Here is a 12,274-nt window from a genome sequence, read left to right on the forward strand (position 1 = left end):
TGGTAGTCCCATCCACCACACTACCAGGTGTGAAACAGGGAAGGGACTCAGGGGGTATGCTAATTTGGTATAGAGCAGACCTAACTCACTCCATTAAATTAATCAAAACAGGAACATTCTACATTTGGCTGGAAATTCAAAAGGAAATTATCCTAACAGAGAAAAATGTCTTCCTTGGCCTAAACATCAGCACCACAGGTAACTTCCACAAAGCTGTGAACGATCTGAGAGACAAGGCAAGAAGGGCATTCTATGCCATCAAAAGGAACATACATTTCAACATACCAATTAGGATCTGGCTAAAAATACTTGAATCAGTCATAGAGCCCATTGCCCTTTACGGTTGTGAGGTCTTGGGTCCGCTCACCAACCAAGACTTCACAAAATGGGACAAACACCAAATTGAGACTCTGCACGCAGAATTCTGCAAAAATATTCTCCGTGTACAATGTAGAACACCAAATAATGCATGCAGAGCAGAATTAGGCCGATACCCACTAATTATCAAAATCCAGAAAAGAGCCGTTGAATTCTACAACCACCTAAAAGGAAGCGATTCCCAAACCTTCCATAACAAAGCCATCACCTACAGAGAGATGAACCTGGAGAAGAGTCCCCTAAGCAAGCTGGTCCTGGGGCTCTGTTCACAAACACAAACACACCCTACAGAGCCCCAGGACAACAGCACAATTAGACCCAACCAAATCATGAGAAAACAAAAAGATAATTACTTGACACATTGGAAAGAATTAACAAAAAAAACAGAGCAAACTAGAATGCTATTTGGCCCTAACAGAGAGTACAAAGTGGCAGAATACCTGACCACTGTGACTAACCCAAAATTAAGGAAAGCTTTGACTATGTACAGACTCAGTGAGCATAGCCTTGCTTTTGAGAAAGGCCGCCGTAGGCAGACATGGCTCTCAAGAGAAGACAGGCTATGTGCACACTGCCCACAAAATGAGGTGGAAACTGAGCTGCACTTCCTAACCTCCTGCCCAATGTATGACCATATTAGAGACATATTTCCCTCAGATTACACAGATCCACAAAGAATTCGAAAACAAATCCAATTTTGATAAACTCCCATATCTACTGGGTGAAATTCCAGTGTGCCATCACAGCAGCAAGATTTGTGACCTGTTGCCACGAGAAAAGGGCAACCAGTGAAGAACAAACACCATTGTAAATACAACCCATATTTATGCTTATTTATTTTATCTTGTGTCCTTTAACCATTTGTACATTGTTAAAACACTGTATATATATAATATGACATTTGTAATGTCTTTATTGTTTTTAAACTTCTGTGTATGTTTACTGTTAATTTTTGTTTTTTTCACTTTATATATTCACTTTGTATAATTTTTGGCAATGTTAACACATGTTTCCCATGCCAATAAAGCCCTTGAATTGAATTGAATTGAGAGAGAGAGAGAGAGAGAGAGAGAGAGAGAGAGAGAGAGAGAGAGAGAGAGAGAGAGAGAGAGAGAGAGAGAGAGAGAGAGAGAGAGAGAGAGAGAGAGAGAGAGAGAGAGAGAGAGAGAGAGACCAACAAGCATCCTTTTCTCTGTTTCAGTCTCTCCCTATTTAAGGGCTTTTTCTGTGAAAGACCTGCTTTTATGTACTGTAATGGAATGAAGTGAGCTGCACTGGCCCACTTAATCACTACACCAAGCCACAGAAAGGTTCTCCAGAGATGAGAGCGATAGAGCGAGAAATATAGCGAGAGAAAGCGAGAGAGAGAAAGAGAAACCGACAAAGAGACAGTCCCTCCCCTCTTTCCCCCTCACAGCAGTAGTGTGCTACAGTGTAAGAGCAGCAGTATAGAACTAGTAAAATAGGTTTCATTCACATTCCTTTTCAAAGGTCTCTTTAAGTCCACACTTTGAAGCCACAGAGGACGGACGAAAATACAGACAGAAAGCGATCGCTGATTAGAGGAGTTCACTTGCTTCTCAACTGCATTATTCCAGACAGTTTAGACACTGGGAAACTGCAGTAGACAATATGGAAATATCTACGTATAAAGATAAGGCAAATGTATGCAGCTCTAACTGAGCCCTGTCTAAAACGACGGACAATAAGGACTCAAGATACAGTCTATTCATTTACACCCAGATCTAATGTGTCAAATGGGGTCAGAGAGAGAAACCCACACTGACTCTTCTGGCACCTGGTGTCCAAATGCATCCTCTCTCCACTCCCCTCTCCCTCTCTCTCCTCTACTCTCCCTCCTCTACTCTCCCTCTCTCTCGTCTACTCTCCCTCTCTCTCATCTACTCTCACTCTACCCCCCCTCTCCTCTCCTCTCCCTCTCCCTCCTCTACTCTCCCTCTCTCTCCTCTCCCTCCTCCACTCTCTCTCTCCTCTCTCTCCTTCCTACTTTCACAGTGAATTATGGATCTCCTCTGAGAATCACCTCTCAATTAACGGCAACTTGTGTCATACGAAGCCAGAGAGAGACAGTACTGCTGGGATACTGTAAACAGATATACAGAGGATATTCTCTGTGGAAATGTCACTACCTTTCCTTTCTGAGACAACGCAGCATCGCTTGAGAAACATCCAGAGAGACTCACGTCGAGATTGGAGGAGCAAAATCTACAAATCTACTGTGTCTGATGGGGAGAAATAGTTTTGGGGGGAGGAGGGAGGTAGCGAGGGAGAGGCAAACCTATGAGTGAGGGAGGGAGGCAAAGGGGGAGTGACAAGATGATAGTGACTGCAGGGCGGAGGAGAGAAGAGACAGATTTATCACCAGAGCAGAAAGATAGAGAGAAAGATGGATTGGTTAAACTGCAGATATTATTACAGCGAATGATTCACCTCAAGTGGTGATTACTGGAGTACGATCTGTCTCCCTCCCTCTCTCCTCGCTTCTGCAACCTGGCTTTTTCCACAGAGCCGGAGAGATGACAAGGGGGAGGGAGAGAAAGAGGAGACAGAGCAAGAGAGAGGAGAGAGAAAAAGGGAGCGAGAGCTAGGAGAGATAATATTCATCCGTTTCCACCTAGGCCTGTCAGTAGAAATGCCATCTTTCCGATTTCCCATTGTTACAGCGACAATAATTGTCACTGAGCAGAGCAGAGCAGAGCGCTGGTCTAGTCTGGTCTGGTCTGCTGGGTAGAGGAGCAGGAAGTGGGGACTGAGGGGATCTGGTGCGACGTGTTTACCCAGTCAAGATGGAAAAACACAACAAACACTTTGCGTCATCACAGTTAAAGTGGAACACAACACAGTGCTCTTACTAATAGGACTGACCGTACTAGGAGGTAGTCGGATGACTGTTGAGGGTAGGAATGAAAGATACAGCAGGATAAGAGAAGCGGAAACATCCAGTTCACGGTACAGAAGTAACAGCCTAGCAAACACTGCAACGTTGTGTCAAAGTTGCGACAACGTAGTGCGATGGTTGTGTTTTTGCTGGGAGTGGTTGGGACGTTGATGTCGACTGTCTGTCGATGCACTTTATCCATAGGAAGGGAAGGTATAACCTTAATGATTGCTCTCTGTTCGCCGCTCCCCAGAAGAGATAGTTAATAAGGTTTTTGTAAAATGAATGATAGTGTTTACCTGGTGGCTGGTAGTGTGCTAACTTTGGTGAAGAACACAGAGGGTTCTACGTCAACATGCACTCCCAAGGACAGGTCCCGATAGTAGCCCTCCACCTTGCCTGCTCCCCCCGAGTACTTAAAGGTCATCACAGCTTCCAACGTCTGGAAAGAGAGAGAGGGCGAGAGAGAAACATCTACATTAATACAAGGCTATTCTAAGAATGAGCACAAGGCATTAAACCGTAACTCAATGATTCAGGTCAAAGACGGAAGCTAATGATAGTTTACAAAAAGCTTTGGACAAATGTAGTCTGTTCAGATGGTCCAGCAGTTTCTATTGACTCCTGCATGGAACAGTGAACCTGTGTGGTTGGGGTCAAAGGTGACAACCAGCCAACCACTGACTCTCTCTTCTCAACAATGTGCAGAATGACACGTATTCTGAGATGAATAACAAAAAAAGTGATGAAATAATGAACACACAGTAATGTGATGTGTTCTGATGATGTGTAATCAAGAGAGTGAAGTGAAAAGGAACATGTGTTCTGATGATGTGTAATCAAGAGAGCGAAGTGAAAAGGAACATGTGTTCTGATGATGTGTAATCAAGAGAGTGAAGTGAAAAGGAACATGTGTTCTGATGATGTGTAATCAAGAGAGTGAAGTGAAAAGGAACATGTGTTCTGATGATGTGTAATCAAGAGAGTGAAGTGAAAAGGAACATGTGTTCTGATGATGTGTAATCAAGAGAGTGAAGTGAAAAGGAACATGTGTTCTGATGATGTGTAATCAAGAGAGTGAAGTGAAAAGGAACATGTGTTCTGATGATGTGTAATCAAGAGAGTGAAGTGAAAAGGAACATGTGTTCTTATGATGTGTAATCAAGAGAGTGAAGTGAAAAGGAACATGTGTTCTGATGATGTGTAATCAAGGGAGTGAAGTGAAAAGGAACATGTGTTCTGATGATGTGTAATCAAGAGAGTGAAGTGAAAAGGAACATTTGTTCTAATGATGTGTAATCAAGAGAGTGAAGTGAAAAGGGACATTTGTTCTGATGATGTGTAATCAAGAGAGTGAAGTGAAAAGGAACATGTGTTCTGATGATGTGTAATCAAGAGAGTGAAGTGAAAAGGAACATTTGTTCTGATGATGTGTAATCAAGAGAGTGAAGTGAAAAGGAATATGATGTGTTCTGATGATGTGTAATCAAGAGAGTGGAGTGAAAAGGAACATGTGTTCTGATGATGTGTAATCAAGAGAGTGAAGTGAAAAGGAACATTTGTTCTGATGATGTGTAATCAAGAGAGTGAAGTGAAAAGGAATATGATGTGTTCTGATGATGTGTAATCAAGAGAGTGGAGTGAAAAGGAGGATAAGCAGATGGCAGAGGGTCTTGATGGGTCTCTCGATATTCAGACACTGTTTGTGGGAAAAGGTTTGTGTACATATGTGCAAGTGTGTGTGCGTGTAAACACATGCCTTTGTTTGCATGGAAAGCTGACAGGCCCTCAACACGTGTGTAATCCATGGAGCTAAGCCAAGTGTGTGTGTGTGTGTGTGTGTGTGTGTGTGTAGTGCCTGTAAACATAGAGCAGGTACAAACAGGTTTTCATCATGTTTTTCGGTCCATCTGCCGATCCATCAATCTTTAACCCCATCCAGAGTGATCATCTCTCAGCATGGAGCCTGTGACTTTCAGCTCTACCAACCCCGGCTGTCTCTACTGGGGCCTGACTACACACCACATTCATGGTTCAATGGATGGTTACAGAACAGCCCAACCACATGCTAAACCCCAGAGAGACTGTCTGTCATCTCCCCCCTCCTCCTCCTCATCCACCACCTCCCTCCCTCATCCACCCAGCCACTCATCCTCCACCTCTACTCTGTGTGTGTGTAATGCATGTCCTTCAGCCAGAGGGACAGATGCCATTCTCTTGCTCGACAAGATCTTATCTCTCCTCTCCTCTCCTCTCCTCTCCTCTCCTCTCCTCTCCTCCCTCTCCTCTCCTCTCCTCTCCTCTCCTCTCCTCTCCTCTCCTCTCCCTCCCTCCCCTCCCTCCTCCCTCTCCTCTCCCCTTCTCGCCCCTCCTCCCTCTCTCCTCTCCCCACCTCTCCTCTCCCCTTCTCGCCCCTCCCTCCTCTCCCCTTTTCCCCCCTCCCCTCCCCTCCTCTCCTCCTCTCCTCTTCCCTCTCCTCTCCCCTTCTCTCCTCTCCCCTCCAGGCTGCACATAACCAGATTTCTCCTTAACAACGTGGATAAGTCAACATTCACAAAATGCATTTCATCACTTTTGATGAACAGGTTCTTTCATTAAGATGCAGATGTAAACTATGCAAAAATACAGCCGATGCAAAACAGACGCTGTCGCTGAGATGCACCTTCGTTCCTTGTGCTGTCTAACATGCAGGGTTCACGGCGGAGAGGCCTGGTGTGAGTGTCTGGGAAAGACAGAGGTTGTCATATCACTATGGAAATTAGGTTGTATTACAAGAGGAAAGTTGAAGGGTGGACATGAATCTAAGTACAGACCTAGTCATGGCAGACAGACAGATACAGACCTAGTCATGGCAGACAGACAGATACAGACCTAGTCATGGCAGACAGACAGATACAGACCTAGTCATGGCAGACAGACAGATACAGACCTAGTCATGGCAGACAGACAGACACAGACCTAGTCATGGCAGACAGACAGACACAGACCTAGTCATGGCAGACAGACAGACACAGACCTAGTCATGGCAGACAGACAGACACAGACCCAGTCATGGCAGACAGACAGACAGATAGACAGACAGATGCAGACCTAGTCATGGCAGACAGACAGACACAGACCCAGTCATGGCAGACAGACAGACACAGACCCAGTCATGGCAGACAGACAGACACAGACCCAGTCATGGCAGACAGACAGACACAGACCCAGTCATGGCAGACAGACAGATACAGACCCAGTCATGGCAGACAGACAGACACAGACCCAGTCATGGCAGACAGACAGACACAGACCCAGTCATGGCAGACAGACAGACACAGACCCAGTCATGGCAGACAGACAGACACAGACCCAGTCATGGCCGAGACAGACAGACACAGACCCAGTCATGGCCGACAGACAGACACAGACCCAGTCATGGCCGAGACAGACAGACACAGACCCAGTCATGGCAGACAGACAGACACAGACCCAGTCATGGCCGACAGACAGACACAGACCCAGTCATGGCCGACAGACAGACACAGACCCAGTCATGGCCGACAGACAGACACAGACCTAGTCAAGGCAGACAGACAGACACAGACCTAGTCATGGTAGAGGCACAGACCTAGTCATGGTAGAGGCACAGACCTAGTCATGGTAGAGACACAGACCTAGTCATGGTAGAGACAGAGACACAGACCTAGTCATGGTAGAGGCACAGACCTAGTCAATGTAGAGATGCAGACCTAGTCATGGTAGAGACACAGACCTAGTCATGGTAGAGACACAGACCTAGTCATGGTAGAGACACAGACCTAGTCATGGTAGAGATACAGACCTAGTCATGGTAGAGATACAGACCTAGTCATGGTAGAGACACAGACCTAGTCATGGTAGACAGACAGACACAGACCTAGTCATGGTAGAGACAGACACAGACCTAGTCATGGTAGAGACACAGACCTAGTCATGGTAGAGATACAGACCTAGTCATGGTAGAGACACAGACCTAGTCATGGTAGAGACACAGACCTAGTCATGGTAGAGACAGACAGAGACCTAGTCATGGTAGAGACAGACACAGACCTAGTCATGGTAGAGACAGACACAGACCTAGTCATGGTAGAGACAGACACAGACCTAGTCATGGTAGAGACAGACACAGACCTAGTCATGGTAGAGACAGACACAGACCTAGTCATGGTAGAGACAGACACAGACCTAGTCATGGTAGAGACAGACACAGACCTAGTCATGGTAGAGACAGACACAGACCTAGTCATGGCCGACAGACAGACACAGACCTAGTCATGGCCGACAGACAGACACAGACCTAGTCAAGGCAGACAGACAGACACAGACCTAGTCATGGTAGAGGCACAGACCTAGTCATGGTAGAGACACAGACCTAGTCATGGTAGAGACAGAGACACAGACCTAGTCATGGTAGAGGCACAGACCTAGTCAATGTAGAGATGCAGACCTAGTCATGGTAGAGACACAGACCTAGTCATGGTAGAGACACAGACCTAGTCATGGTAGAGGCACAGACCTAGTCATGGTAGAGATACAGACCTAGTCATGGTAGAGACACAGACCTAGTCATGGTAGACAGACAGACACAGACCTAGTCATGGTAGAGACAGACACAGACCTAGTCATGGTAGAGACACAGACCTAGTCATGGTAGACCTAGTCATGAGAGACACAGACCTAGTCATGGTAGAGACACAGACCTAGTCATGGTAGAGACACAGACCTAGTCATGGTAGAGACACAGACCTAGTCATGGTAGAGACACAGACCTAGTCATGGTAGAGACACAGACCTAGTCATGGTAGAGACACAGACCTAGTCATGGTAGAGACAGACACAGACCTAGTCATGGTAGAGACAGACACAGACCTAGTCATGGTAGAGACAGACACAGACCTAGTCATGGTAGAGACAGACACAGACCTAGTCATGGTAGAGACAGACACAGACCTAGTCATGGTAGAGACAGAGGCACAGACCTAGTCATGGTAGAGACAGAGACCTAGTTATGAAAGAGACAGAGACACAGACCTAGTCATGGTAGAGACAGAGGCACAGACCTAGTCATGGTAGAGACAGAGACACAGACCTAGTCATGGTAGAGACACAGACCTAGTCATGTGTGCCTCTCTCTACCATGACTAGGTCTGTGTCTCTACCATAACTAGGTCTGTGTCTCTACCATGACTAGGTCTGTGTCTCTGTCTCTACCATGACTAGGTCTGTGTCTCTACCATAACTAGGTCTGTGTCTCTACCATGACTAGGTCTGTGTCTCTGTCTCTACCATGACTAGGTCTGTGTCTCTACCATGACTAGGTCTGTGTCTCTACCATGACTAGGTCTGTGTCTCTACCATGACTAGGTCTGTGTCTCTACCATGACTATGTCTCTGTCTCTACCACATGACTAGGTCTGTGTCTCTATCATGACTAGGTCTGTGTCTCATACATATGAGATGAGTAATGCAAGACATGTAAACCTTATTAAAGTGACTAGTGATCCTACTACTTTTTCTATTCTGGTTAAAGCCAATTTTCTCTATTCTGTGAAGGGAGTAGTACACAGCGTTGTACGAGATCTTCAGTTTCTTGGTAGTTTCTTGCATGGAATAGCCTTCATTTCTCAGAAGAATAGACTGATGAGTTTCAGAAGAAAGTCCTTTGTTTTTTGGCCATTTTGAGCCTGTAATCGAACCCACAAATGCTGAAGCTCCAGATGCTCAACTAGTCTAAAGAAGGCCAGTTTTATTGCTTCTTTAATCAGAACAACAGTTTAACTGTGCTAACATAATTGCAAAAGGGTTTTCTAATGATCAGTTAGCCTTTTAAAATGATGAACTTGGATGAGCTAACACAACGTGCCATTGAAACACAGGATTGATGGTTGCTGACAATGGGCCTCTGTACGCCTATGTAGATATTCCATTAAAAATCTGCCGTTTCCAGCTACAATAGTCATTTACAACATTATTAATGTCTACACTGTATTTCTGATCAATTTGATGTTATTTTAATGGACAAAACAAATAGTTTTTCTTCCAAAAACAAGGACATTTCTAAGTGACCCCAAACTTTTTAACGGTAGTGTACATATGAGATGAGTAATGCAAGACATGTAAACCTTATTAAAGTGACTAGTGATCCATTTATTAAAAAGTGGCTAATGACTTCAAGTCTGTATGTAGGCAGCAGCCTCTCTGTGTTAGTAATGGCTGTCTACCAGTCTGATGGCCTTGAGATAGAAGCTGTTCTTCAGTCTCTCGGTCCCAGCTTTGATGCACCTGTACTGACCTCACCTTCTGGATGGTAGCGGGGTGAACAGGCAGTGGCTCGGGTGGCTGTTGTCCTTGATGATCTTTTTGGCCTTCCTGTGACATCGGGTGCTGTAGGTGTCCTGGAGGGCAGGTAGTTTGCCCCCGGTGATGCGTTGTGCAGACTGCACAACCCACTGCGGTTGTGGGCGGTGCACTTGCTGTACCGGGCGGTGATGCAGCCTGACAGGATGCTCTCAATTGTGCATCTGTAAAGGTTTGTGAGGGTTTTAGGTGACATGTCACATTTCTTCAGCCTCCTGAGGTTGAAGAAGGAGCTGTTGCACCTTCTTCAACACACTGTCTGTGTGGGTGGACCATTTCAGTTTGTCCGTGATGTGTACACCGAGGAACTTAAAACTTTCCACCTTCTCCACTGCTGTCCCTCTGCTGTTTCCTGAAGTCCACGGCCATCTCCGTTGTTTTGCTGACACCATACTCCGAGTGCCCATACGTCCTCCCTATAGGCTGTCTCGTCGTTCCACACTGATCCACCCCCCCCCCCCCACCAAAAATACAACAAAGTGCTACATCCCTGTAATGCCTTCTGTCTTTGCATAATGAACATTTAGGACCTTTTTGTTTGTCATTTCAACCAGACTCAGCACGTCTCTAAGTACTCAGTGAAGAAGCTGCTTATGTCATCAACTGGAGATGTCTTGATCTCAACTTCAGCTATGAGTGCAGATCGTTGTTTCTTTATTGAGTTTTATGTAAGAAACGCTGGTCTGGACGGTCTTCTTTCCTAATGCTGTATGGTCAACTGGAGCCCTCTAACTTTCACCATCCATTTTGGCCCGCTCTCCCCTGAATGATTAAACTCTCCTGTGATAGTAAACCTGCAGACTGGTATGTCTCTCAGCCACTTCCTACAAGTCTGCCTTCCCTTCCTGCATAATGATGTCCACATCATAGTCAGACCCTAACTGACCCTTCATTGAGAGGCAGCATGCAGACTCACCGCAACAGTAAAGTGCTTAGGGACAAAAATGTCCGGACCATCTGTGAACGGGACCGTTTGGTCCTTGTCCAGATAGTTCTTCTGATTGGTTGAGGGGATTGAGGTCGAGGAGAGCAGTTCAGGTTAAGTTGCTATGCAAGCTGTCTATGCACCCATGTTTCGCCTTGACAGAATTCTCACCGACCCATTGTTGCTGTTTTGAGCTATTTTCGGTCCCCTTACACCAGGGCTGTTGCTGAGCAGTTTATTGTAATCCTTTATGGACTATCCACCCAATGCCTGTCTTACACCATACAGAGATTGTCCTAGGCTTCCTTGCACTTCTTTGATAATTCAAAAGTCACTAGTGCTGCTCTTGGACGTGGTAGAAAACTTTCCTCTCTTGTCAGATGGTCTCCTGGTGAATCATCCTATACTCTTCATGAGTCCAACAGAGGTGTGAGAATGTCAAGCTGTCACAGGGCCACAAATAGCTGGTGTGGCTGTAGAGAAGGAGTCTATCAGAGACCGCATGCAGATGGAAACACAACCAGTGAATCACAGCGACTACACTGACCTCTGATGGACATGATCCAGCATGCTGTCTTACTTAGAGTTGCAAAATGACAGTAACTTCCCCCAAGTTCCCAGGTTTTCCAGAAATCCTGGTTAAAAGATAACCGGAATAAGGAAAGAATGAGCAGAGAATCCGGAATTCAACAGGAATTTTGCAACCCTCGTCTTATTGTGTCAACTCTACAGAAATGAGGAGAAACTAAAAGCAAATCTTAGGCTAGCAGCACTACTCTGCCTCGTTACATCTGGCGCTATTCTCTTCCCCGTTATACCAGGAGAGGAGACAGACAACTCTCTCTCCAACACCTGATCTGTATTCCATTATCGTGGCCCTGAGTCTCTGCTGTCCTATAGCTAACCCAACGTAGCAGGCGGAGAAAGACGGAAGTTAGGATGAACATACAGAATCCCTGAAAAGCGGATGTTGGCCTTTTCTGGCGACTCCGCATAGGCTACCCTATAGCAGGATGGCACCCTGCCTGGGGCAGTCCATTGATTGGCTGCTAGCCAGCCATAGGTGTGGGAGGGACTCTCACTTAGCACTGAGGATTCAAAGGACTGACTGCTGCTTCAGAATGTGGCTCGACTCATCTCATGTCTACTCAGCCAATGTGGACCTGAGGTATTATTAGGCAGACAGGTTTCTTCTGTGCTTCTGGTTCTGCTCAGAAGTACAGTACGATGTGGCCCTGTTTCTACCTATCTGCCCTGCCTGGGACTAACCACCTGTGCCACTGACAGGGAAAACAGCAAAAAGTCACATCACAGAAATATAAAAGGAAAGACACTGAAAAAGAGAAGGAGAGAAATAAAGAGGCTCAGAGTATAAAAGGCATTCAGGAAGTAATATTGCAGGAGTTAGATTCTTTCTCGAGCAAGAAGACAAATAAAAAAGAGCTATGGGAAAGGGATACAAAAAATAATTACCGTTATAACAGTAGCAACCTTCTTTGCAAGTTGCTCATTTCAAATTGGCCCTCGCGCTCTCCTTCCCTCTAGCGATAATGTAATTCTACACTAATGCCTTTTACAGAGTCCCTCTGGTGAGATTGTGTAAATCATGCAGTACAATTATATTTGTCATTTGGAGTTGTTACCGTTATCTAGACACAGTGAAGACTACGACCACAATGTTTAGCCCCACTTGG

The 12,274-nt window shown here is 45.7% G+C and overlaps 1 protein-coding gene across 3 annotated transcripts in view; it reads right to left on the bottom strand.

The window, feature by feature from the left end:
- The window catches only part of LOC112229318 (trafficking protein particle complex subunit 9-like), a 319,826-nt gene that overhangs the window by 137,763 nt on the left and 169,789 nt on the right, over window positions 1–12,274 (bottom strand). For all 3 annotated transcript variants that reach the window (XR_006080512.1, XM_042310185.1, XM_042310184.1), the window contains one exon: window positions 3,577–3,719. Coding sequence is in view for 2 of the 3 variants with exons in the window: in XM_042310185.1 (XP_042166119.1) it covers window positions 3,577–3,719 (143 nt within the window). In the remaining variant the exon portion in view is untranslated. The remainder of the gene's footprint in view (window positions 1–3,576; window positions 3,720–12,274) is intronic.

This window comes from Oncorhynchus tshawytscha, linkage group LG31 (assembly GCF_018296145.1).
Source record: "Oncorhynchus tshawytscha isolate Ot180627B linkage group LG31, Otsh_v2.0, whole genome shotgun sequence".
Taxonomy (NCBI): Eukaryota; Metazoa; Chordata; class Actinopteri; order Salmoniformes; family Salmonidae; genus Oncorhynchus; species Oncorhynchus tshawytscha.